This window comes from Hippoglossus stenolepis, chromosome 9 (genome assembly GCF_022539355.2).
Source record: "Hippoglossus stenolepis isolate QCI-W04-F060 chromosome 9, HSTE1.2, whole genome shotgun sequence".
Classification (NCBI taxonomy): Eukaryota; Metazoa; Chordata; class Actinopteri; order Pleuronectiformes; family Pleuronectidae; genus Hippoglossus; species Hippoglossus stenolepis.
Window position 1 is genome coordinate 21,085,363 of NC_061491.1, and position 25,658 is coordinate 21,111,020.

General features: G+C 39.8%; 3 protein-coding genes across 5 annotated transcripts; all 3 read left to right on the forward strand.

Moving 5' to 3' along the window:
- Window positions 1-125: 125 nt before the first annotated feature.
- Window positions 126-4,642, forward strand: nmrk1 (nicotinamide riboside kinase 1). Of its 2 annotated transcripts, none has more exons than XM_035165994.2 (8): window positions 126-968; window positions 1,497-1,587; window positions 1,674-1,722; window positions 2,290-2,449; window positions 2,711-2,782; window positions 2,957-3,018; window positions 3,124-3,207; window positions 3,779-4,642. In XM_035165994.2, exons 1-8 carry the CDS (start codon window positions 940-942, stop codon window positions 3,796-3,798), a joined length of 567 nt encoding a protein of 188 aa, XP_035021885.1. In that variant the 5' UTR covers window positions 126-939; the 3' UTR covers window positions 3,799-4,642. The 2 variants fall into 2 exon arrangements, with proteins under 2 accessions (XP_035021885.1, XP_035021884.1); XM_035165993.2 differs by having other exon boundaries at window positions 127-968; window positions 2,912-3,018.
- A 172-nt stretch (window positions 4,643-4,814) lies between these two features.
- On the forward strand, window positions 4,815-8,718 carry LOC118115064 (gamma-glutamyl hydrolase). The gene is made up of 9 exons (XM_035165992.2): window positions 4,815-5,518; window positions 5,654-5,768; window positions 6,084-6,134; window positions 6,233-6,317; window positions 6,911-7,049; window positions 7,248-7,354; window positions 7,539-7,632; window positions 7,723-7,860; window positions 8,380-8,718. The coding sequence occupies exons 1-9, from the start codon at window positions 5,401-5,403 to the stop codon at window positions 8,493-8,495; spliced, it is 963 nt and encodes a 320-aa protein (XP_035021883.1). The 5' UTR covers window positions 4,815-5,400; the 3' UTR covers window positions 8,496-8,718.
- Window positions 8,719-9,453: 735 nt separating this feature from the next.
- Window positions 9,454-23,679, forward strand: rnf122 (ring finger protein 122). 2 transcript variants are annotated; one of them, XM_035165996.2, is made up of 6 exons: window positions 9,454-9,865; window positions 15,276-15,432; window positions 20,503-20,548; window positions 20,652-20,693; window positions 20,809-20,888; window positions 21,835-23,679. In XM_035165996.2, the coding sequence occupies exons 1-6, from the start codon at window positions 9,841-9,843 to the stop codon at window positions 21,947-21,949; spliced, it is 465 nt and encodes a 154-aa protein (XP_035021887.1). In that variant the 5' UTR covers window positions 9,454-9,840; the 3' UTR covers window positions 21,950-23,679. The 2 variants fall into 2 exon arrangements, with proteins under 2 accessions (XP_035021887.1, XP_035021886.1); XM_035165995.2 differs by having other exon boundaries at window positions 9,455-9,865; window positions 20,806-20,888.
- The last annotated feature ends 1,979 nt before the right edge of the window (window positions 23,680-25,658 follow it).

Below are 25,658 nucleotides of genomic sequence, written 5' to 3' on the forward strand. Positions count from 1 at the left end.
AGATAGATAGATAGATAGAAGAGAGAGAGAGAGAGAGAGAGAGAGAGCAAAAAAAGATACATAGATGGATAGAGAGAGAGAGCAATAAAAGAGAGAGAGAGAGAGAGAGAGAGAGAGAGAGAGAGAGAGAGAGAGAGCAATCAAAGATAGATAGATAGATAAAGATTAGATAGATAGATAGATAGATAGATAGATGGATTATGCATTATTTGATTAAGTATAAGGTCATCAAAAGACTGTACATATTTCTAGATTCATGAAGTAAAAATATATATATTTTATTTTTTATTCAAGGAAGGTTCCAGAATGTTTTGGTAATGTTGTAGCAAGAACTCTATTATCCAAGAGAATTTTACATATTTACTTTACATAGGATTTTGATCATATTTTGTTAGGAATTGTTTTATTCAATTTGATAATACGTGCTACGTACTTTACTTAAAATAAAGATATTGTTCAAAATATATAAAAATAGAATAAATCTAATTTATTCAAATTTATTTAACTCATTACATTTTTTATTAATTAATTTATTCTACCTTTACTCTGTTATCACTGCTGTAATTTGTTAAAAAACAATAGTGATGTTTTTGTCCGTAAACCTTGATCTTTCAGTTTAAACAGTTTTCTGTCTTTCTTTCTTTCTTTCTTTCTTTCTTTCTTTCTTTCTTTCTTCCTTCCTTTCTTTTCATTTGTTACGTCATTCGGTTGCATCACTAATATCACTTTTTGCTCGCAGGTCGCGAGTGACGTGACAGTGACGTCGCCGCTCCCTCAGCGAATGAGGAGCGATCAGTAGCGGAACAGCGGGAGCACGGAGCGGAGGAGCTGCAGAGAAAGACGTGCACGAGTTAAATCTGCACATAATCTGTCAAGTTATCAGGTTTGATCAGCTTCACATCTGAGCAACTTTGCAGTGAGAAAACACAACGAGCTGAGATGAAGACACTGGTGGTGGGAGTGGGAGGGTAAGTCAGGATGATGGGACGTGAACGTGCTGCTGTGTCGATCTTCCTTCAATGCATATCATTTATGATTTATTTACCATTATACACCTCAGGTACAATCATGCATGCTCATGTGCTGTTGTCACAAAGGATCTTAAAAGCATAACATGAGTAAATCTGTGTTCTTAACAATGAGCCTACTTTATTTAGTCAGTTTGAGATTCTGAACTGTTTCATTGTGTGAGAGGGAAATACAGGGAGACACAGAGATGCAGTAAAACATGTATTAACCTCACACTATTAAATTACACATTGGTCTAAACTTGAGTCTATTTAAACCATGTTCCTTGTACTTTAGTGGGGGGGGCATACGAGACACAGCCAGATCAATACAGCACCACAACACGTGACATCCATGTGGCGGACACTGATAAGAGTTGTACTCCAAGAGAAAAGTCACTGTAACAGAGTCCAGTCAGAGAAATCAGTTTCCTGACATCTGTGCAGCTTTCAAGTTGCTGACAGGTGATATAAATAAATGTCTTCCAGGATGACCAATGGGGGGAAATCTACTCTGTCCAAGAGTCTGCACCAGCTCATACCCAACAGCTGCCTCATAGCACAGGATTCATACTTTAAGGTAAAGATTCAGGTCAGATCACAGCTTTCACACCTGCTGCAGGTTGGAGAGTTTGAGTGATCCCAGTGCATCCTTTCATTCTCCAGGAGGACTCGGTCGTGCCGGTGGACAACAATGGCTTCAAGCAATATGACAGTGAGGACACTTTGTTCGATTGTTGGTTTTTTAAGTTGAAGTCGCAAAAAGGTTTGGATTTAGACCAATTAGATCCTGAGGGAATCGCTTTGTTTACATTTGTCTTCAATCATTTGTGCCAATCTGCCCTGTGACCTTGACTGATGGAAGGATGCAGGAGGGTAACTACTACTGTTAAGGACACAGATCATGTCCTTGGTCTTTTTTTCAGAAAAATAGTGGGAGTTCAGTAACCTCAGGGGGTTAAAAAATTACAAATGGGTATTTTCATTATATATTTAAAATGACTACTTGTAAGGCCAAACAAGGACATAACAGTTCAGTATAAGATCCGTCCACCAGATTTATTCCTGGCAATTTGAGCAATGTTAATAAATGAAATAGAATAAAATGTAAGCACAATATACAAATAGATATTTATCACAAATCAAAAGTGATAACTCTGGATTTGATCTCTTCAAGATTTTACATTCAGTCACAAGATGAAAAATCGTATAAATGAGTAAGAGTGTATAAATGTCTCTGAGAACGTGTTTGTGCTCATGTAGCGTCGCTGCTGGGTTTCAGTGCTCAGTGCTCTCCACATGGACACGATGATGAGCGAGGTCCACTCGTGGCAAAGAGATCCTGAGTCGTTCCTGAGGCAGCGAGACCTGAACCCAGAGGCGACGACACCGACCGACGTGTGTGTGCTGATAGTCGAGGGATTCCTCATTTTCAACCACAGGTACACGAGACAGGAATCAGTCACCACGTTTATTTCAATCATTATCATAATGATTTCAAAATTATAAATAATTTGGAATAGTGTATTATACAGGCTCAATGTTTTCTTACACAATACTGGCAAAACTAAAATAATAATTAGATAATTGTTAATCAGCTGAATATGCTAAATCTGACATTTGCCAAAAACATTTTTGTTTGTATGTATAAATATTATATGTATTTTATCGTGTGTGTGTGTGTTTATTGTTTACCTTCCCAGGCCTCTGAATGATCTATTTGACAAAAGATTCTTCCTGGAAATTCCATATGACGTCTGCAAGAGGAGACGAAGGTGTCAGATTTTATCATCAAACAAATGAATTTACTGTTTTCTGTTCCTCGTAATGGATTTTGTTTTCGTTGAGCTGCAATAAACACACATCATATTTTCATATTCTCTGTTGCTGTCTTTGATTGACAGCTCCCGGGTGTACACCCCTCCTGATCCTCCTGGTTACTTTGACAGGTATGTGTGGCCGATGTACCTGAAGAACCGGCGGGAGATGGAGAGCATGGTGTCTGGAATAGGTGAGAGTCCAGTCAAAGATACTGTTCAGTTCAGGGTGTGTGGATGGGAGTGGGTCTGTGATTATTGGAGCATGTCTCTTATATGTTCAGCATTTGTTTCTTTAGTGATTCTGGATGGACTGAAGCCAAAAGACGAACTGCTGGACGCTGTGTGTGAATATGTTTGTCAGGAAATAGACAGACTCGGGGGTAAGTATTAGAGATAATAGCTTTTTCTCTGGAGATCTCTCACAACAAGTCACAAATTATTTATCTTTCTTATTTTCTTATTATCAATTATTTATCTGTTTCAGTTCTGAGTGAGTCTTGCATCAGTTTCTCTTTGCATTATTGGACAAAATTCTGACATTCAATTCTGACACCTTACTGGTTTGCAGGGAGATAGTACGGTACATCTATAAAATCTCGTTCTCAGTTCTGTTGCCTGACTCAATAGTTACAGTTTTCTTTAAGACAGTCGAGACTACACACATCTTTCAGTGAAGCAGATGTAAATTGAAGCCAGTTCGCTGCAAGCAATATAAAACAATTCATCATCAACAAATTATACTGAAGTAATAAGTAATTTTTTGTGTTTTCTTTGTTGGCTGTGAATAATTTGAATTAAAAATATATATATATTAATGTGTACATGGAGGTACAGACCCTTGGATGAACTCTTCAACACCATTAACATATATGACTTAAATATCTCACTGTGTTATGATGCTCTGATGTGTCAGATTACTCATTTGATTTCATGGATTTCTTGTTTTTGCAGAGAAAGACAGAAAAAGTTGAACTCCTCTGAAGGTGGTGACCACTGCAGCGGAAAGGACCAAAGCAGTGGATAACAATGAACTGATGTTGTAACATATGAAGTTGCACAGCTGGAGTCTGGAGAGACGCTGTCAGAATAACAGTGAACCTCTTTTAACGGACAGTATTACAAAGTTAGGATACACTCTGGGAAACCTGAATATTAGTTTTTTTTAATGCTGAATATGAGACACACAGTGAACTGATGTGATATGTTACACTTTGTTTGTGTCACAGTAATATGTCTTTTAATATGTAAGGATTTGATGTACAAATAATTGCTAAAGACTGTCACTAATATTTGGATATTATATTATAATAATTATTAATAATATTTTTATTTCCTATAATTTGTCAAAGCAGCCACTGGTTCACGACATAGACTGTAGATAAAGATGGAGGACGCTTCTCTACTTCCACCAACTATCTAGTAATCAAGCTAAACTATCCCTGATACGATCACTGCCATCTTGAGCCTGAGTACGTCATTTGGAGCCAGAGTCTGTGCCGTAGGATCAGGGGACCAATCGCAACACGGTATCAGCTGTCAATCAACGAATCCAACTTGATAATGATGTGACCCGTACCGCATCCCGCCACCAGGGGGCGATCGAGATGCTTTGGCTTTACTCTTGGTGAGCTGTCATGTCGTCCATCTTTATACACAATCTATGGTTATGTATGTGTATGAATGATGTCCTTTGTCTCCACCTTGTGGTTGGATCAGAAACACTGGAGACAAACTAGTGACCCTGTTTCTTTTTCCTCTGTGACCTGAAAACAAATCAGTGTCTGATTCACAATAAAAGAAACATCAAAACTCAAAGTCACATTTTTAACCAGGTATTCTTATTCATCATCACAAAAACAACAAGGATCCAGAGTGTCCCGTCCAGGTGAGAATTGGAAAACAAAAATCTACAACAGCCAAAAATCACTCAAAGTGTAATCGTGCCCCAAAGTCCCTATTGATCAACTAATTTCTTCTTTCTTTCATAAACTTCATATATATCTGACTAACTCAAGGTCTACTTATTATCTTTTAATGACACTCCACAGTCTTCATCAGTGTGTTTCTTGGTTGTTACAAGACATTTGACCTCTGTTACCAGGACGCTATCTATTACATGCACTGCTCTCAGTCTGTGCACACCCATGCAGTAAAGTACCTGCCTCTTCTTTTACAGTGGAACCAGTTTGACTGCACGTTGACTCCAATGTGCCGTGCGAACTGAGCTGCACTCTCAAACGTTCTCACGCTATAAATTGTTTTACCCTTCTTTCACAACCCACCTCTGATCCACGAAGCTGCATTACTTCCTGCAAACTAACCGATCAGAATTTTGCCAGAAAGTCCGACTCTGTCAGCAGAACATTTGTGTTTGCCTCAGCAGTCAACTGGCATGTTCAGGACATGTGTCATCGCATGTAAACCTGGGAATTCCTCACTTCCCTGTCCTGACTATATCCTCTTCTGGCTCGATATATATCCGTGTGCTGCAGCTTCTCTCATAAGTAACTGCTCGCTATAGGACCAGACACTCGATTCAGCCTCAAACGATCAGTGGAGACTGAGGGGAAAACATGTCCAACGTGGGATTTTCATCATTTGTGTGTTTTGTTCTCGTCGGCTGCCTCTGTAGCAGCAGAGCTATGCCGACTGCACTCAACCAGGAGGCTTTGAACGACAGACCAGTGATCGGTGAGTGGAATCCAGTGTCAGTATCAGGGTCATAAAAAGAAGTTTGGATCAAACAAACATCAAAGAAAAGTATCAAACAAAACCTTATCTGCAGGTTCTGTTTTCAGACCAGTCACAGGTGCTTTTGTCCCGCAGGTATTTTGACTCAGATCGTTTCAGATGATTTCCTGAAACCTTGGGGGGAAACCTTCATACCTTCGTCCTACGTGAAGTACGCCGAGTCCGGAGGCAGCAGAGTGATGCCGATCAGGTGGAGTCCTCTTCATTTGTGGTGTTTGCAACAGTAAATGTGGACGGAATTTACCTGGAGTTTTAAAATTATTAATTTTCAGGGATCAGGCACTGGCCCAAATTTCTAAATCTACAGAATAGAAATGTTGACAGTGATACTTCAGATAGGAATATTAGACACATTTGTTTGAGGACGATATCTCTTATGAAAAAGCATAAATGCAGTTTCCATGGAGCCGTGAATCACATAATGTAGGTGATGTTAACCCTGGATTTTCTGTCGCCTTTTTTTCCTGCATGTAAAATAATATAGTTAACATTGTTGTGTCTGCAGATTGACTCACACTGCTGCTGAATATGAAAACATCTTCAACCAGATAAATGGGTGAGTCACAGTATATAACTGCAAATGTGTTGTATATGTCATATATAAACACAATAACGACATCAGTTCCCTGCTCTGACCGTTTGATGTCTCCTCAGTCTGCTTCTCATCGGAGGAGCTGTAGATTTGGAGAAGTCAGACTTTGCCAAGGTGGCGAAGATTTTTTATAGACTCGCTTTGAAGGTTTGTACTACTGAATAATTATTTTAAATATTATTTTTGTCTGTCTATTGAAGTATATCGTATGAAAAGAGCGAATTCACTCCAGTCTTGTGCAGTTCAGTATAAAGTTTGAATTCATTTTAAGGGAACTTTATATTTTTCAGCCTCATACCATTTCAAAATGAGTAGTTAAATAGACTATATTTAAATAGTTGCTACTATTCTTATCTTGTGCTTCTAGATTTTCATGGATAAACACAAATGATCTCCCATCACACTGAAGTATGATCTTTCAGTTAGTGCACAGCAGGTCCTCTGAACATGAAATAATTCAAAACCTGTCTCCAAATGTACAACTCAACATATATCGAGAGTAAAAATTCTATTATCAATGAAATAGAAGTTTTTTTAAAAGGAAATTTCTCTATAAGTCAAAAAGATCAACACGACTAACAAAACTCAGATAACAGAACTTCTCTTTTTTTTTTATTTCCCAGTAATCAGCACCACACTACATAATTACATAATAATATAGTTTTTCTGTCATTGCATCAATAAGATTTTGGTCCTGAATTGTCCTGAGAAGTGAAATTCTGACTCTGTGTGTTCCAAAGGCCAACGACGCGGGGGACTTCTTCCCGATCTGGGGCACATGCATGGGCCTGCAGCTCCTGACTGTTCTGGTGGCCGGTAAAAATCTGCTGACAAACACCACAGCAGAGAACATAGCACTGCCCCTCAACCTGACCACAGGTAATAGATCACTACATTACTGTGGACGTCTTTATGTGTGCATGTTTTATTACTAAAGTACAAGGAACATGTTTTAAATAGACTCAAGGTTTAATATTTGATTGTTTAGCAAAACTTCCAGAGGTACTGTGTGTACTGAATTATACCACTTAGTGTCAGTAGAGTCAAGTTGCTGATCACAGGGTGTTTTCCCTGCAGAGGCCCACTCCAGCCGGATGTTCCAGGGTTTCTCTGAGGAGTTTATGAAGATTTTGACCCACGAACCACTGACTGGTAATTTCCACAACTATGGATTGACAGTAGAGGTAAAGAAGAAGTGTCACTGCGCACCTTGTTTCACTTTCCATGTTGAGGTTTTGTCTTGTCATTGCTCTGAGAAATGAAATCAGAGACAATCCGCTCATGAAGCAACCTAAAAAAATCTCTACTATTACATAAAACATGGAGTATTTAAATCATATTGTAATACTTGAATAAATGTTCTTCCAGAGCTTCCAGGAAAACGCCAAGCTGAGAAATTTCTTTTCCCTCCTGTCTACAAACGTTGCTGAAAACGGAGCCCACTTTGTCTCAACCATAGAAGGTTACAAGATTATTTTATTTATACTCACAAACTTAATCCCTGCTCTACAATGGGGTTGTAATAACGGCATATTTAATTATTCCCCACCAGGAAAGAGATATCCCTTCTACGGAGTGCAGTGGCACCCGGAGGTGAATCGTTTTCAGTGGAACAGAAAGAAGAACTTTCCTCACTCCCCTCACGCTGTCCAGTTATCGTCTCTGCTGGCTCAGTTCTTTGTCAATGAAGGTAAGATGAAAAGCACAGGTCATCATCACTAGTCACTATCATTGGGTCTTAATTATATTCACAGGATATGACGATAAATACTCTGACATGAGATATATTTGGCAACTGTCAGAGATTTTTTTAGTTAGTATTAACACCAAGGCCCCTTAAAATCCCTGGTTACTATGAGATAACTGTGAGTGATTTACATTCACTCATGCTTATATCTAAATATCCCAGTAAAAATTGATATTGCAACTTAAATTACATATAACGTCATCATTATAGAGGATTTAATTTCTGGATTTAGAAATGCAGACCAACAATTACAAGATACTTTTCAATAATCCATCAAACTTTATTTGTATGTTTATTTGTATAACACCTTTCATACAGGTGTAGTTTCCCACTTTAATTCATCCAGATTATGCTCAAGATAACACAAATATTATAGTCAAGACTTTTACAGTACAGTTTGTTTTACAGATTTTCTCCTCGTGTATATGTTATTTACATTGATCTCACTTCTGCTTCGTTTAGGAAGGAGAAGTTCACATCGGTTTGACCCTGAGGAAGAGGCCTCGTCACTGATTTACAGCTACACGCCCATCTATGCTGGAAACATCACAGGATATGAGCAGCTCTACTTCTTCTGACTCTGTGTGTCACTCTGTGGATGAACAAAACAAACCTTTCTGGACAGTTTATTGTGCAACATGGCCCTTGAGTCCAGATCTGTGTGTAACAGCTGTGTTTGTGTGTGTCTGCTGTTCAGTACAGTGCATGTCTGTTACGCTGTGGAGATGTTTCTGCTCCAGTGTTGTTTACACTTGTTTATATTTCACAACTTTTAGGTCAATAAATAAGTGTTTGACAAAACAGTCTCAGCTCACTGCTTGTTTAAAAGACATCAAGGACAATAATATCACACCATCTTTCTCAGAAGATTATTATTTATTGATTTATACATTTTTATTTTATTTTTTCTTAAATCATTTCAAAGCCCAGGGGGATATTTTCAAATGTCTCTAATTTGTCTGACCAACAACCAAGAAATATTCAGATTACTGTCCCCACAGCAGGAAGGGCCTGGGTTCGAACCTGATCCCAGGGGCCTGTGCAGTTTTCTCACAGTTTAGCAGGTCAGGTGGCCACAGTTGTGAATAGTAGTTTGTATGTTGACCCTATGATGGTGACCTGTCCGGTGTGTACCCCACCACCCACCCCTTGTCAGCTGGGATTAGCCCCAGTTGCCCGGTGACCCCCACATATTAAGCAGTAGGCCTATAGATAATGGATGAATAGAAAGAAAGGGGGGAAAAGTGGGCCACACGGCTGATTTTAGCCCCAGGACCCCTCAGAGGGTTAATCCGGCCCTGGACTCATAACCTCAGTGTTTCTTTGTAAATCTCGCCCCTGGTTTTTATCCTTTGATTTATTAGTCTGTAAAACATGCATTCATTAGGAAACTGATGATGACGATGCTCGGTGGCACAAAGCACACGCAGCCAGTCACAACAAACGCGCACGCAGGCAGACCGATGATTGGTCGGCGCGCACGTCAGTCCGGTGCTGACGGGGGCGGGATGAGGAGGCTCCAGTGCTCCAGTTTCTCTCTCTCTCTCTCTCTCCCACAGATGCTGCTGCTGGGTCACGCTTCCATTCAGTCTATTAATAATAACAGAGTCAGAGCAGACGCACTGAGGACCGGAGCAGAGGGGGATCACCTCGTTTTCAATCTGCAGCGCATCAATAATGTGACATACACTTTGGCCTTTTTACGCACGTTTTTTGTTCGTCTTTTACGCACCGTTTATTTTTCATACAGGTGCCTTTGTCTCGATCATCTCTGCGCTGCTGGCTCACTGGTGTCTGGCTCCGCTTTATTACCACCTCCACCATCATCAACATCGACCATCTGCACAGGCGGCTGCGGCTTGTTGGTAAACACGCATCGGATCCCGCCGGCGAGGACTCTCCCCCCACACCTCTGGTGCATTGATGCACCCGTTTCAGTGGTGTAACGGTGAGCGGTCATTTTATATCTTAGTGGGAGTGTTTGTCTCAGGCCTCTGGGATGAATGTGTTCCAACACTGTCTGTTTATTTCGGAGGAGTCAGTCTCTCAAGGTTGACAGATTACAGAATCACCACAGTGGCTTTCTACACATTTCCAGTGTGAAGGAAATCACACCATAAATAAAATCCCTTATATTAAGTCTCAAGTGATGCTTGACAGTAAGTTTAAAGCACCTTATTCTTTTGAAAAACTTTATTTGAATCCCCTCAGTCTCTGGTTTCTTGCAGCTTCTCAGGATTTAAATCTTTGTCATTACAGTCTTTACAGAATATCTGTGCCATCTATTCATTTTAATGGTACAACATTTTATAGACCAAAAATAAAATTATAGTGTTTAATGTACCAATTAAAAAAAAAAATGTTATTGAATAAATACTACTACTAATGCTACTATACAAATACTATATTGCTTATAAACTTACCTCAGGGCTGGGCCGTATGGCCAAATATTGTACACAAACAAAAAACGAGCAGTAATATCAGTCGATATTTAAAAGTATCACGATAAATGTCACATTATCGTTAAAGAATGATGTTTACTTCTGAGTGAAGGTTGTGTGTTTAAACTCTTATATGACAACCACTTGAGAAACAGCTAAATATTTTACACATTTGAGGTCGATCAATTGTTATACCTCCTCACAGTTTTTGCACAAAGCATAAAAAATATATATCGATATACATTTAATCTTTGTTATATTGTAATATATAGATGAAAATGATATAGCAATATTTGTTTTATTGCCCAGCGCTGGATTATAACATGATATTTTCACAATTTTCTGAAATTTTATAGACAAAAGGATTAATTGGCTGATTCATTAGTGTGTGGTAAACCATTTTGTGTGTGTTTTGCTTTATACAGGCTCGTGCTTATAAATCCACTTAAATGGTATCCCTTTAACAATCCAGGCTAATAGTAAAGGTTGGATTTCTTGGCTATCAAGAATATGTTAAAACACTGATAATCTAAATGTTTAATCAATGTGTGTATTTACTAGTAGAATAAAGAGACTGCTTAATCAATAGAGCCCTTTATTTCCTTCTAGATTAATCCCGATTGCGAGGCACACAAGGCCTGTCATTGTGCTCTGTGTGTAACGTTTGACTCTGTGGGTAATCTTGTTTACATTGACGGCCTCCATCTGAAGTGACTCGCTCACACTCCTCTTGACCTCGTACAAATTATCTTGAAAAGTCCAAACAGCTTCTCCGTCGTGTTTGAAAACGCTCGGTTGTGTGTGTGTGTGTGTCGGAGGTGCATCGGCCCGCGCTTTAACAAAAATAAAAGCGAAACCTTTCATTGCGGTGAATCGGTGCATCAGTGGGTCATTGTCACGGCGAGACCTGGTGGAGATGATGGATTAGAGGTGTTTTCCCTCTGACTCTGCCTGTTTGAGTGCAGCAGCCTCCTCGCTGGACTGTTGGTGTTCAGACATGAACAATCGCTCCCTTTGTGCTGCTCTACTCCCCTGCTATTCATCGGGGAAATAGTACAGACACACACACACACACACACACACAGTATCAAAGAATGTAAATCTGCTGGAAAAACAAAGCAACATCAAGCAGCTGAGCGTCTGCTCTCTGCATGTATCCGCGGCCGTACATCATTGTGCATGTGTGGCACCTCCATGCATGTGATGGGGGAGTTTTAAGTCCGACCTGCTTTTCCTTTTCTGAAAACTGCAGCCAGCAGCCATGCAGGCATGCCTTGAGTGTTTCCCCCTCATGTGAACTGCTGAATATTTGATGGGAAGTTCTGCCTTTAGTGTGAGCGGCAGCAGCGGAACGACGGCGAAGAAGCAGCAGCTTTGTGTGAGCGCGGCGTATATAGGACAAAACCCCACCAGGCATCTCACAGGAGCTGTCAGGGACGCTGCCATGTTCGAGGTATTTTACAGCACCGTCAAATCACTGAGGGACTTTCCTGCCTTTTTCGAGCAACAACACGAGAACCTGTCACATTTGCCCATCACCTCCGTTCCTCTCCGTCCTCGACATGAGAACTTTCGCAGGCTAGCCCTCATCCCCTTTTTCTGCATCTGCGACTCTCATCGCCATGGCAACGGGGCGCCTCCTGAGTGTTGCCAATATATAGGTCAGTGGTCATACAGAGCTCCACCCAAAGCAAAATACCACGTATAGCTGTCTGCTCTCCACGCACACAAAGGTGGAGGAGAGAGACGTGTGTCGTGACATGATGAGCCCACACACACACACACACACACACACACACACACACACACACACACACACACGTAAAGACTTGAATATAAATGAGCCGTGTTTGGATTGTGAGTGCAGCAGCTTCACAGATGATTGGTGCCGTCAGCTGTGCACTGATATGAATACAGACGGAGCAGAGACATGTGCGTCCCCCCCGTCTCATGTCTCTTTGTCTGATGATGATCATTGTGAAGCAGACTGCGCGACAAATATAAAGGTGATAGAGAGAAAATGAGGTTGTTTGTTTTGATGGTCACGTCTTTATGTGTTCGGCTACGCTCGTGGACACGGAGGTCATGCCCTCAGTGATATTCCGAGAATATGGAGGAGCTGATTTCACGAAAAAGGATTTTTTTTTAAATAATGCACATGGTTCACGTGTTAGTTTTATGCTGACCTAATATCTAAACATGTGACTGCATGTGGGGAAGAGGAAGAGTCTGTAGACACTTGTGAAATGTGACACAGGGCCCTACACTGATGTACCCTCTTTAATTTAAGATTATCCATCTATCCATCCATCCATCCCTCTGTCTTACCCTTTTGAGGGTGCCAGGGGGAGCTGGAGCCAATCCCATGCAGCTGACAAAGGGTACCCAGGTGAACTGGGATTTGAACCTTTCAGTGTTTACCACCGCAGATAGTATTTTTCTTTTGGTTGGTGACTAGTCAAACATTCGTTTAGGAGGAATGAGTGTTAGGACTCATGTCCTTGGTGTTTCTAAGATCCTGGCTCCAGCTCTGCACATGTGCTTTGATCCGTTTGTGTTGAGTTTACTCTGTCGTGATGACGTTGTTGCTGACGCAGGTTCAGGCAATCGTCCATGTCTCTGTCAACGATCCCCTCTCCTGAGAGAAGTTATTAAAAGGTGGAACTTGAACGCGCAGCTTTCAATGAAGAGCCTCGATTAATGGAGCATCACTGCTCATTCTATGTGAGTGGAACTAAGAGGCGGGAGGTATTGATCCTCCCCGTGCTGCAATTTCCACTGTGAGGCGGGAGAAATGTCAAACACAAATGTCAACGTGTTACTTTGCCTGTAGCAGAGTCGAGAAATACCGGAATCAATCACACACCTGCCCCAAGAAAACAACAGTCATCTCAGCGAAATGAAACTGGGTAAATGTCTCCATCCTTCTTAATAGTCTCCTCTTTCATCCTGATATCTGTCTGTCCATCCATCTGTCTGTCCGTCCATCATCCATTCATTCGTCAGTATCTACTTCTATCGGATCATCTATTCATCCATTCATCTCTTTGTTCACTTGTCTGTCCATCCATCCATCCATCTGTTCGTTATTAATTAATCCACCAGTTCTTTGTATTGGTTTGTCCCTCTGTTCTTGCATTTCTTCAATCCATCTATCCTGCTATGTTTCTATCCATACTTCTGTTTGTCTCCATGCATCCATTCATCCATTCGTCAGTCTATCATTCTCTCCACCCATTAATCAATCCCTGTCCCTCTGTCCATCCACGTCCATGCATCATCTGTATTTCCATCATCTGTCAAAGTGACTTCATTCATTCATCCATTCATCCATTTGTCTTTTCATTCACTTATCGGTGCTTCTGTCCATCCGTTTGTTCATTTATCAATTTTCATCCATCCACCATCCACTCATGCATCATCTCTGCTTCCATCTGTCCATCATTAATCGGCCCTTTTGTCCATTTCTCTATATATCATCACCCAACCATATGTCCATCATTTACCAATCTGTCCTTCTGTCTGTCCTCCTATTTATCCGCACGTTTTGTCTTTGTGTTTAAAATTGTTTTAGTGCAGTTTAGCACGGTGCAGTTTGTGTGACAGACTGCTGTGTGGTTTAGAAGGCCAACACTGTGGAGCTCTGTATGATGATTAAACAATACACAGGCTGCTTTTACTGATCAGCAGCTTGTCTCTGGGTGAAGGCGGGCTAATCAGAAATCTGCTGCTGTGGAGTGTGAGACTCTCTCTGCTCTCGGTTGCTCGCGGCCTTCGGAGAGGTTCGTATCAGCAGAAAGAGACGAGTCCCGGGTTCGCTCCGACTCACTATCGCCCCACTGGGTTAATGTGACCCCGATCTCACAAAGCCCCCTCTCACTTCCTGATACTGACTTCTCATTACTCATGCACACTCACACAAATCACAAGTGGGCTCTTTGTATCTCCGACTAATGCACAACTCTTACATTTTCAGCCTGAGCCTCTCACTTTGTTCTTTTGATATGGGGGAATACATGTTTCGTCTCATACACGATAAATAACACAACACGCACAACTTGCCAAATGCTGTAAAATGCACACATACTGCAACTTCTCCAATGTCATGGGATATTGTGTCAGTGATTTTTCTGTTTCCTGGAAAAAACGAACACTCACGCACAGCAGCGTAGCTGTAAAGGAAGACGGATGAGACGAGGGAGGGAACTTGTAATGGGGAAACCATCTGTCTGGAGTGAAGCTCAATGCGAAGCAGCCAGTTCAAGAAGTGAAAATATCAGGCTGCTTCGTCTGTAATTCACTTTGATAGAATCACCTCCATGAACCAGAATACTGAATCTACCCACATTGTGTTTCTAAGATGATATTTAATGGTGCTATTTTAATCCAATTGCACCTTCTGATTCTTAAGAGTGTGAAAAGATATTTAATTTGTACATTTACTAAATATAATTTATAATAATAATAGTATTAATAATAGTTTTCATCGATGTCTGACCGCTACTTTCTCGTCTATTTTAATGAACCACATCAGACAAAGACGCCGTGCAGAGCGACACAGTTGCTTGGATACCGCATTAACACTGTTTTCTATGTTTAAGTAAAAGAAAATGACTCGTTCACCATCACAGGGGTGCAGTGGCCGTCTTTCTCTACCCCTTAACCACAACCTTTTTGTCTGTGTATTCGAGTGTGATTGAAGCTCTAATGTTTTGCTTCCATTTGAAACGGACACAGCTGCAGGTCTGACCCGCAGCTGCCCATGAATATCACGGAACAAAGGAAGTATGAGCGAGAAGAGATATGTGTGCAGTCGCGTCTACTTGTGTTTTGAAACATTTCTGCATTAGTCAGCGTCAGTCCTCCCCTCCTCTTCCCTTTAATGTGTTTTTAAATGTTGCCGTCGTCTCTGTTCAGGGTGCTTCTGTGGTCTGGGACTGGTTTACGCCAACAAGTCGTGCACCATGCCGCCCATCACCTTCCAGGACCTGCCTCTGAACATCTACATGGTCATCTTCGGGACGGGCATCTTCGTCTTCATCCTGAGCCTCATCTTCTGCTGTTACTTCATCAGGTGAGGGGTGACCCAAACAGAAATATGAGATTCTTAACAAACCATAACAACAAAAACCCACAGGAAGAAGGTCCTGATGAAGGCCACATCTGCAGTAACTATCAAGATGGAGGGGTGTAAGTCAGACCTTGATTCTTTATCCAGCTGCTGGCAACTATCGCCGATGCTTATCCACATCCCAACAGGCATTGTGCATTTGACCATTTAGCTAAATCCTGCAGGAGACAGTGTAGTCGGGTCAGTGTGGTTTTTGTGACCGAATGGAGACAACTTCCTCTGAAGGGTGCTGGCGTGGTTGTTCTGCATCTGTGCACAACTTCTGTGTTAAGATCTTCCCCAATGAATTGTAACGATGGGGAAATGAACCAAAGGATCAAAAACGCAGCTTTGAAAATAAGTGTCTATGCAAGCAGCTATAGACACATTTAATAAATGGTCTGTGATGCACGTACATGTTGTTGCACAAGCAGATAGACAAACATACTTGTGTGCAACAAATTTCATGTCAATCTGTGCACTCGTTTTGAGATATTTTGGTGTGTGACGTAGTGACAAACTGACTTTGCTGTTCTGCAAAACCTCTACAGTAGGGAGATTGTGTGTGTGTGTGTGTGTGTGTGTGTGTGTGTGTGTGTGCGGTGTGTGTGTGTGTGTGTGTGTGTGTGTGTGTGTGTGTGTGTGTGTGTGTGTGTGTGTGTGTGTGTGTGCAGCACAGAAACACAGTGAGGGAGGGAGGGCGTTATAAAAAACCATTAGAGAAACAGGGTGACCTCTCCTGCTGCTGACTGTGAACTCCCCGATGAGCTGAGGCGACGTTTGTGCCTGAAGGACAGGATATGAGGCAACGGGAAACAAGCCCGTCACAATGTGTGAGGACAGCAGTGAGGGAAACTGAGCAGAGAAACTCAGCTCGAAATACACACAGCAAACAGTGGGAGTACACAAAACCCAACATTGGTGTTGTATGAAACCTCATCAGGCAACAACAACACCTGCAGTAGTATTCGTTTTATTTCCCCCGCTGTCTTTAGAAGACTGAGAATCTGTATTTGGCAAATTACCTAAAGTGGTAAAATAGGATTTGGATATTCTCCTCAAATGTCTGTTGCTTGTAGAGACAAGTGCTGTCTGAAAAACACAGTAAAATGAAAATGGAAACGTCACAATACAAATGTCAGTAACACTGGTAGCTGGTGTTCAGCCGGTGTGAAGAACCTTTGGCTCAATTCTGTACATTTTCCTCCTTTGCAGCTCATTATTCTTTGATTATAATAATTGCACCAAGTGAAATACAGATAGCAAATACAAATGAGTCTGTAAGGTCGTCAGAAAAAAACAATATTTTAAATACATATATATATAAAACTCCATCTGATAAAGATGTTATGAGGAGAAGGCAATTTTGACCAGTAAACAGTTACAGCTGCAGAAAAAACTTAAAGTACTGTATGTTGTTGTTTCTTAAAGTAAACTTATTATGCTTTTTCAAGTTTCTCTTTACTATAGTGTGTAAAAATCCTGCACAGTTAAAAAATACGCTACATTCCGAGCAGCAAGTCTGGCACGTTGACACTATTTTTCTGAACCATTAGCATGAAAACCTTTTCAAGTAATAACCCAATTTTAAATTATGAAGCTAAATTTTTGCTTAATATGTATAATTTGAATATTTTTAAACTGAAGTTGGTGCCTAAAAGGAAAAATATTGACAAAAGTGTCAGAAATCATAAAAGCACAGCTCATCCCAGGATCCATCTTTGATTGATCGGCTGGTTTTGCTGAGGTCAGCTCTGTAATCATCCGTGTTTTGTTTTCCTCGCCACTAAATTGACCATCAACTCCATCAGGAAAAGCTTGGCTCCTCCTCCTTTCTCTCTCCCTTTAATGCACTTGCCTATGAATCATAAGCAATGAGTCACTTCCTTTCAGCCCCATTAACATGCTGAAGGTAGTCTCGGGTGGGAGTGTGATTGAGAATTCATTTATAGACCGGGTGATTCATCTGATGAATACTGAGCAATGAATGCCATTCTCTGTTGGGAGCAGGTTTCCTATTATCGCTCTCAGACGGGTCCGTCTCTAAATCCTGCGTATCCAGGAGTCGGCGATGTCGGAAAAAATCTAAGTCCGTCCCTTTTCTTCTGTGTGAGGATTCCTCCTGCAAATTAATGCAGCAATCTTATAAAGTTTGAATTAATCCGTTGAGTTTAGAGAGAGGTTTGCTGAACGCACATGGTCTGTTCCGTTTCTTCCAACGCTGGATAAGTGGGCGTTTACACAGCAGCACCTGCAATGTACAAGAGTGCAAAACCACACAGATGCCAAACGCACACAGCAAAAATATCATATATATAATTACACCCCAAACTTCTATAACAGTGTTCGCACTGTGGGAGAGATATTTTGAGAAGCACAAGGTGCAGGGGGGCAAGCGGAGGGTGTTTTCAGCCAGATGGCACACGGACTGAGAGCACAGTGATAGAAAGCTGCCTCTCCACAAATAAATTCACTGACCAGTATTATTTACTGTCACTGATCTTTGAGACTGGAGCTGTGAAATGTCCTGCGAGTGCATATCCCAAAGTAACGGGCAGTTCCTTCACGTCTGTTCACGAGCCAACAGGAAACATGACTGGTCACTGTGCCCAGTCACACATCTCATAATTAGAAGTAGCTCTCAAATTTCCTGCAGCTCCGGGACATTGGGAATGTTCGTACAAGGAACTGTTTGACCTGCAGACGACTGGAGGACAAACAGAGACATGAGCAAATAAACTAACAGTTGACATCTACATGGAGGCATCTACTGACACGTATTAAAACGGAGACAGAGAGATGGTAGCTTATCAGGAGGGAGACAAATATTAAGTTGGTTAAATCTGTGTTTTTAAGTCTGTTGGGAAATTTAAGGCAAGGCAAGTTTATATGTACAGCACATTTTAACAACAAGTGCTTTTCATACAATGTAAATGCTATTGTGATTAATTGTAAAAGCAACATAAGGCAATATAAAAAAGGACATTTTAAAGAGGTTTCATAAACAAGCAATTCATCTTTGAGTCCATTTGAACGTTTGTAACAGATTTAAAGAAATTCCCTCCAGGTGTTTTTGAGATATCATGTTCCTACAGCCACAGATGTGTTTGTGAGGTCACAGCGACCTTAACCTTTGACCACGACATTCAAATCAGTTCATCCTTGAGTCCAAGTGAACGCTTGTGCCAAATTTGTGGAGATGTTGTGTCCATGAGTGAAGCACCGAACCTGTCTAATAAAAGTAAAAGTTTAAACCCTAATTTTTAATTGTCGGTTTCAAACTGAAATTAGAAATCTCAAGTCTCAGAGTCTCTTTGTTAAACAGCGAGGGATAAGTAGTCTCATGTTTACATTGCAACCCGTCAGTCCCGGCCCCTGATTGGTCGAACGGTTAATTAGCTGCTGTGCTTGTTTGTAGAAAAACAGCAAATGCTTTGGTTGCAGTTAAAATTTTCTGCACCTATTATTACTGTATATCATTCACTCTACACCTCTTCAATGCTATTGTTCCTTCATTCAGTAACAACTGCTCAATAGTAGCTGTCTGCAGGATTTTCTATTCTTGCAAACTGGGCACAATAGCTGAGCTGGAACAGTGAACTGCTCCGCCATGTCTCCCTTTCACCCACTTCACCCGCATCATTCTCCAGGCATGGGAAACCTCTGCACATGTAAAATGTGTATCCTCACATTGTTCTACGCGGAGGATTGTTCGCAGCAATTAGTGTAAACAATAAACCGAATCGCAAAAACAACGAATAGCTGTCATTTTCTTAATTTATCCACTGACTCATTGAGATTTTTTTTTTCTATTTCGAGTGGGATCACATCACATAATACCGAAACAAAAAACATTCACCTCTCATCTCAGATGTTCTCGCATTTGGTTTCAGGCCCTGAATCACAAGCAGCGATAGACATATGAGTCTATGTTTAGTCGTGTAAAAACAAGAGGCCAAAAATAACTGCCTGAACAGACACAGCTTGTCAAGTGATAAAGATCTCCTCCTCTCCATTGTTGCTGGTCGGGGTGGTGCAGAGATTCAAGCAGGCAACATAGTCATTATCCGTCTTTGTGTGTGTGTGTGTGTGTGTGTGTGTTTGCATGTGCGTGCACTCTCCTGATTACTTAGGTGTGTCAACAATGTGTGTAGTTGCAGAGGAAACATATTTGTCCATGTATGTGTGGCCACTGTAGCTGTTAGAACAGACAGTCCATGAACTAGGTCAACTCTCAGCTTCAGTTGCACGCACATAACTAATCACACATACTCAAATCTGAACCTTCATCCAATGAGCTGCTGTTTAACACTTAAATGAATACACAAACAATATTATCTCTTATGGAAAGTCACTACATTTACCCAGGTACTGTAATTAAGTTAATCTAACGCCATGGTACTTTATCCTCTACATTTCAGAGAGTATTACGTAAGTTTTTACTCAGCTATACTTGCAAGTTACTTTACTTTAGATTAAGATTTTTAGTTACTTCAGGTTTAAGTACTTTCTTCTGACAGTCTCTGTACTTTTTAAAACATTTTTGTATCTTTTGAAATGTAAAAATACTACTATGAGTACTAGTTCTGCATTTACAATTTTACTTAAATACAGATATAGCAGAAACATTTATTTAGCTCACAAGGGTGTACAAATAGCATTTTTACTGTTGCTGTTAGTTAAGGTGCTAATTTTAACTAACGCTAGGTATAGTGTATAACGGTAATAATCAGGTTTTGAATGTCAATTCATAATCAGCCAAATCAATAATAAGTATTGATTTAGTTGAGTAGAAGTATCAAGTACTTCAGCAGAGCACATGAGTAAATGCACTTTGTTCCATTACACCACTGGTTTTCTCATAAAAAACATAATTGCAGCACTTTTGTGTTTGGTTAATTTTGCAATGAGTAACAGATCTGATTATTTCCTCCATCAGTGTAAACACGTATGAGAAACTGTGGTTGATTGAGAACTATACACATTCTAAAGTTGCAAAGTTATTCATTAGTGTTGATCTCTTTTCATCCACAGCAAACTACGACACCAAGCCCAGAGTGAGCGGTTTGGATACAGGGAGGTAAGCCTGACATCAAGACCCAATACGTCCATAGTACCACATCTTAAGGTCTAAATAAAATCAAAACATCTTTCTCCATCATGATTTTTTGTTCCTCCTACAGGTAGTTTTAAAAGGAGATCCAAAAAAGCTGAATCTTCACGGGGTAAGAACGTGATTAACATGCACAGAACATCTGCACTGATGTCTTTGACAACTTAAAACTGTTACTGGTAATTTCATCAAACGACTGTGCGCTCCGTCTGTCGCTCACGCAGCAGACATGCGCCGTGTGTTTGGAGGACTTCAAAGTGAAGGACGAGCTGGGAGTGTTGCCATGCCAACATGCTTTCCACAGGAGGTGAGTACAGGGGAGCTCTTCTTACCGCTTTGCCCCTGTCTGGGCTTGTTAACGTGAAAATGATTCATTCGGTGATGAAAAGATGGACAGATGTGTTTTTCTGACTGTATGAAGTCTTAATCAACGGGGCTCAGATTCATTCCTTTTTATATATTTTATATTTTTATATTTCCTCCTCGATGCTTATCAGGCTGAGAGGAGCGGTCATGACTGCAGGGTTTCCCAGCATTCACTGTGTATGTTGATATATTGAGAAGGAAGCATGGGTTGGTGTTTATAAACTGTGTTATATTTTGGTGGAGCCTGTTTTTCCCAGAGAAAATCTGGACATATCAGTCAGGAGGGACTAATGTGCCTGGTGATTAGACCCCAGGGTAGTAACGTACGCCAAGGATGTGACAAGGTGTCTTTTGTTTATTACGCAAAAAGTATCTAAACAAATATGCAACAAACTTCGTAGAAAGGCGCAATAAATTATGAATCGGTGGAGGAATTTTCTCCACTTTCTGCCTTTCTGCCTAAATACAAAACACATGCTCAATAACTCAGTAGTAAACTGAAGTCAAATTATAAAGTAAATTATAAGCTAATAATAAAGTTTAGTTAGTGTCGAACTAATTTCCTGAGCAAAGTCGCAAAAGCCTTCACATAAATAAAACAACACCATAAAAATAGTAGAAAACAACAAATATATGCAACAAATAGACAAAAAACATGGAACACAAACAGGTACATTTAGCTGATAATACTTTTACATTCCTCTTCTCTCATTTTAACTGTATATATGTAACATTAGTGCTTTTCCTAAGTAAAAGGTCACGAGTTGTTCCGATCAGTGCATCATGTGAAAATGAGTAAGAGGAATCTCCTGATAATCTCTCGGTGTAAAAGAGGCCCCTCAGTTTGGCTTCTCTGTTATACTTCTCCTGTGTGTGTTCTTCTTCAGGTGTCTGGTGAAGTGGCTGGAGGTTCGCTGCGTCTGCCCCATGTGCAACAAACCCATAGCCGGCCCCCCCGAGCAGCACCACAGCATAGGCACTCTGCTGGATGAACTGGTTTAACCTCTCAACACCTCCCCAGCCTGGGTGGTGGTGGTGGTGGGGGGCACACTGGACCCTGGTCAAACCAGCTGGTATAAGTTAAAGACCAAAAGGGAAGAGGGACACGGTTTTGCATTTAAAACACAGCAAAACACCAACAGGATGATACTAAGTTGGGGTAACCTAGTTACCATCCGGAGGAAGACTCAGAAGAATGCTGTTGCATAGCAACCATCTCGGAGATGGCAACACGACACCTTGTGGTGTCTGAGAGATTATCTCCAGCCGCCCACACATCACTCCATCACTCTTCTTTTCAACATCCCCCCTCTCCACCCAATCCTTCACATCTCCTCCTGCCGCCTCGAGTGAGGTTAATGGTACCACTGGAGCGGAAGAGACACAGTTTTGTTTTTCACAGCGATGTGGACGAATCAGTGTTGACGGATGAAAGCGTCGGGAAGGAGGGTCCCCTGTGAGCATGTCTGATTGTTTGTATGTGATGGTGGGCACTGATGTGGAGTAATATCAGTATTAGTGGGTGACGTAACTCTTTAGGAAAATGGATCCTTTATTCTCTCAGATAAGAAATTGTGAGAGAAAACTTTAAATTGATAATTTCTGCATCCCTAACAGTAGCTCAAGGAAACATTGACAGAAGTTAAACTGCTGACAAAACAGAAAATTCTAACAGTTGATAAAAAAGATAAACCAGTAGAACAACAATTTAACAGAGGCCAGAGGAGAATAAATAATACTGAAGTGAAGCCACAGACATGGTTGATTAAATCTGCTTTCAAGGATATTAGATTATAAATTGAAGTCACAAGGGAAAAATGATGGAAAAGGTGGATTCACGCCTCATCAGTCAGAACTAAATTATTCATACGCTCCCAGAAGAAGCTGCAGGAAATTAATACGTGTTTTTAACCAAGTCCTCTCACAATGCCACTGATCCTGATGATTTAAGCATGAAATCCATGGGGGTGCCCACCTCTGCAGTGATATCATGTATGTTCTTCATACTGTACATGCTCCAGTTGCTTTTATTCCACTGGGATGTTTTATTGTGTTAATATAAATGGAAGGAACTTTCTCCTCCTGCCTCTCACTGTAACACTTTGATTCTTTGTTAGAAAATGTTTTTTTTTTTTTAGATATTGCACTTTGAAATTCTCAAAAAAAATGATTCTATGCGTCTGTCTGTCTAATATTTTAGACAAAGGCTCGGACGCAACACAGCAGGTCCCTGTTTTCAGGTGTGGTGAATCTTTTATAAACGTATATATGAAGCACCAGGGATGCTGCTTCATCTAAAGAAAAGGGAAGCAGCCGTGCAGACCTGAGGTCTTGTTCCGTGAATTCATCTGGGAAGCAACAAAATCTCACTTTCATACACGGTTTTGAGGCATTATTTCTCTTGATTCTGTTTTACATGCCTTGGTTGTGTTTTTTGTTATTTACATTGATTAATGAAGCAAGACACTGCCAAAATTTAGCACAAAACTCACAAAGCACATTTTACAGTAGGCACTTGTACTGTAATCCCACAGACACACACACACACACACACACACACACACACAGAGTTGACTTCACATCCGTGTGCCAAGAAAATAAAAATAAAAACGTCCTGTTGCACATGAGCCGGAGAAAACGTTCGCTCTGATTCTGACCACATTCCACGTTTTGTAAACCAACAGATGTAAATAACTTGGAACAATAATAAATACAGTTGTCTGTTTTGCGCACCCCGCCTCTCTTGTTTAATGATTTCCTCATAGACGTGTATGTGGCGCCACCATCAGGTGAAATATCAAAAATATTTAACCACCAAATACTTGTTTTCCTTCTCAAGTCATTTAACATGAGGTTTATTTATTTTTATTTGTGTGAAATCTTAAAATACCTAGAAATAGTAAATATTTGAAATAAAGAACAATTATATTATTAATATATTTATACATGTAAAAGAGGTTTGAAATCATAGGAAATTGACTGAAATAGAAACAAAATCATGAACAAGGAATTTAAGGGGAATTTCCAGGGCACTGGCAAGTGCAGACAATAAATATAAAAGATTTGAAATGAAATAAAGTCAGATTCATTCTAGTTTTTTGTTTATTTCTCTTATAAGTTTTTTAAAAAGTGGTGTGATATCCTATCACATCTTCAAATGCCAAAAAACTGTTATTCTCATAGTGCTTTAGCTAATGTGTGCTAATAATTTTTACTATTGTGATTATTAGGGCCCGAGCACCGACGGTGGGAGGCCCTATTGAAATTGAAAGGATTATTATTATTATTCATGCAAAAGAAGGGGCTTTTTGAGGGCTTCAACATGCTCAAAAATATTCTAAAGTTTGTTACTTTTAGTTACTTTTCGTTACTTTGTTACTTTTCGTTACTTTGTTACTTTTAGTTACTCTTAGTTATTTTTAGTTACTTTGTTACTTTTAGTTACTTTTAGTTACTTTTCGTTACTTGGTTACTTTTAGTTACTTAGTTACGTTTAGTTACTTTTCGTTACTTTGTTACTTTTAGTTACTTTCTTTGTTACTTTAGTTACTTTCGTTACTTTTAGTTACTTTTAGTTACTTTTAGTTACTTTGTTACTTTTCGTTACTTTTAGTTACTTTGTTACTTTTAGTTACTTTTGTTACTTTTCGTTACTTTGTTACTTTTAGTTACTTTTCGTTACTTTTCGTTACTTGTTACTTTGTTACTTAGTTACGTTTAGTTACTTTTCGTTACTTTGTTACTTTTAGTTACTTTTCGTTACTTTGTTACTTTTCGTTACTTTTCGTTACTTTGTTACTTTTCGTTACTTTGTTACTTAGTTACGTTTAGTTACTTTTCGTTACTTTGTTACTTAGTTACTTTTCGTTACTTTGTTACTTTTCGTTACTTTTCGTTACTTTGTTACTTTCGTTACTTTTAGTTACTTTTCGTTACTTTTAATTCTGTTACTTTTCGTTACTTTTCGTTACTTTTCGTTACTTTTAGTTGCTTTTCGTTACTTTTCGTTACTTTTAGTTACTTTTAGTTACTTTGTTACTTTACATTACTTTTCATTACTTTTAGTTACTTTTAGTGACTTTTAGTTACTGTTCGTTACTTTTCGTTACTTTTCGTTACTTCACGTTACGTTACTTCACGTTACGTTACGTTACGTTACGTTACTTCACGTTATGTTACGTTACTTCACGTTACTTCACGTTACATTACTTTACGTTACTTTACGTTACTTTTTGTTAATTTTCGTAACTTTGTTACTTTTCGTTACTTTTCATTACTTTTCGTTGCTTTTCGTTACTTGACTTGACAGTATTTTAACAAAGACACAAGTTGAAAATATGTGTTTTGAGTTAATTGTATTTTTTGATAGCCGTTCCAAAGGCTCTGACTTGTTTCAAATTAAATTGCCTCAAAACATGGACAACATTTAAATAAGTAGTCAAAAACTTCCAAATATAATCTTCTTTTAACTGTTTCCCACAATCAAATACTGATGACTCTAATACATCAATGTATCAGAGATGAGGCAGTAGAATATATGTCCTTACAAATTCTACTAATATCATCATATCATACCTATTATCTAATAGCAACAAGTAAAGTCAATTTTTGTGTTTATATTAATTTGGTGAACTTTTTCAATGTGGACTTCTGATGTAGTTGTTGGGATGAGACAGAAGATATGATACATAAACATGTATTTATGATATAT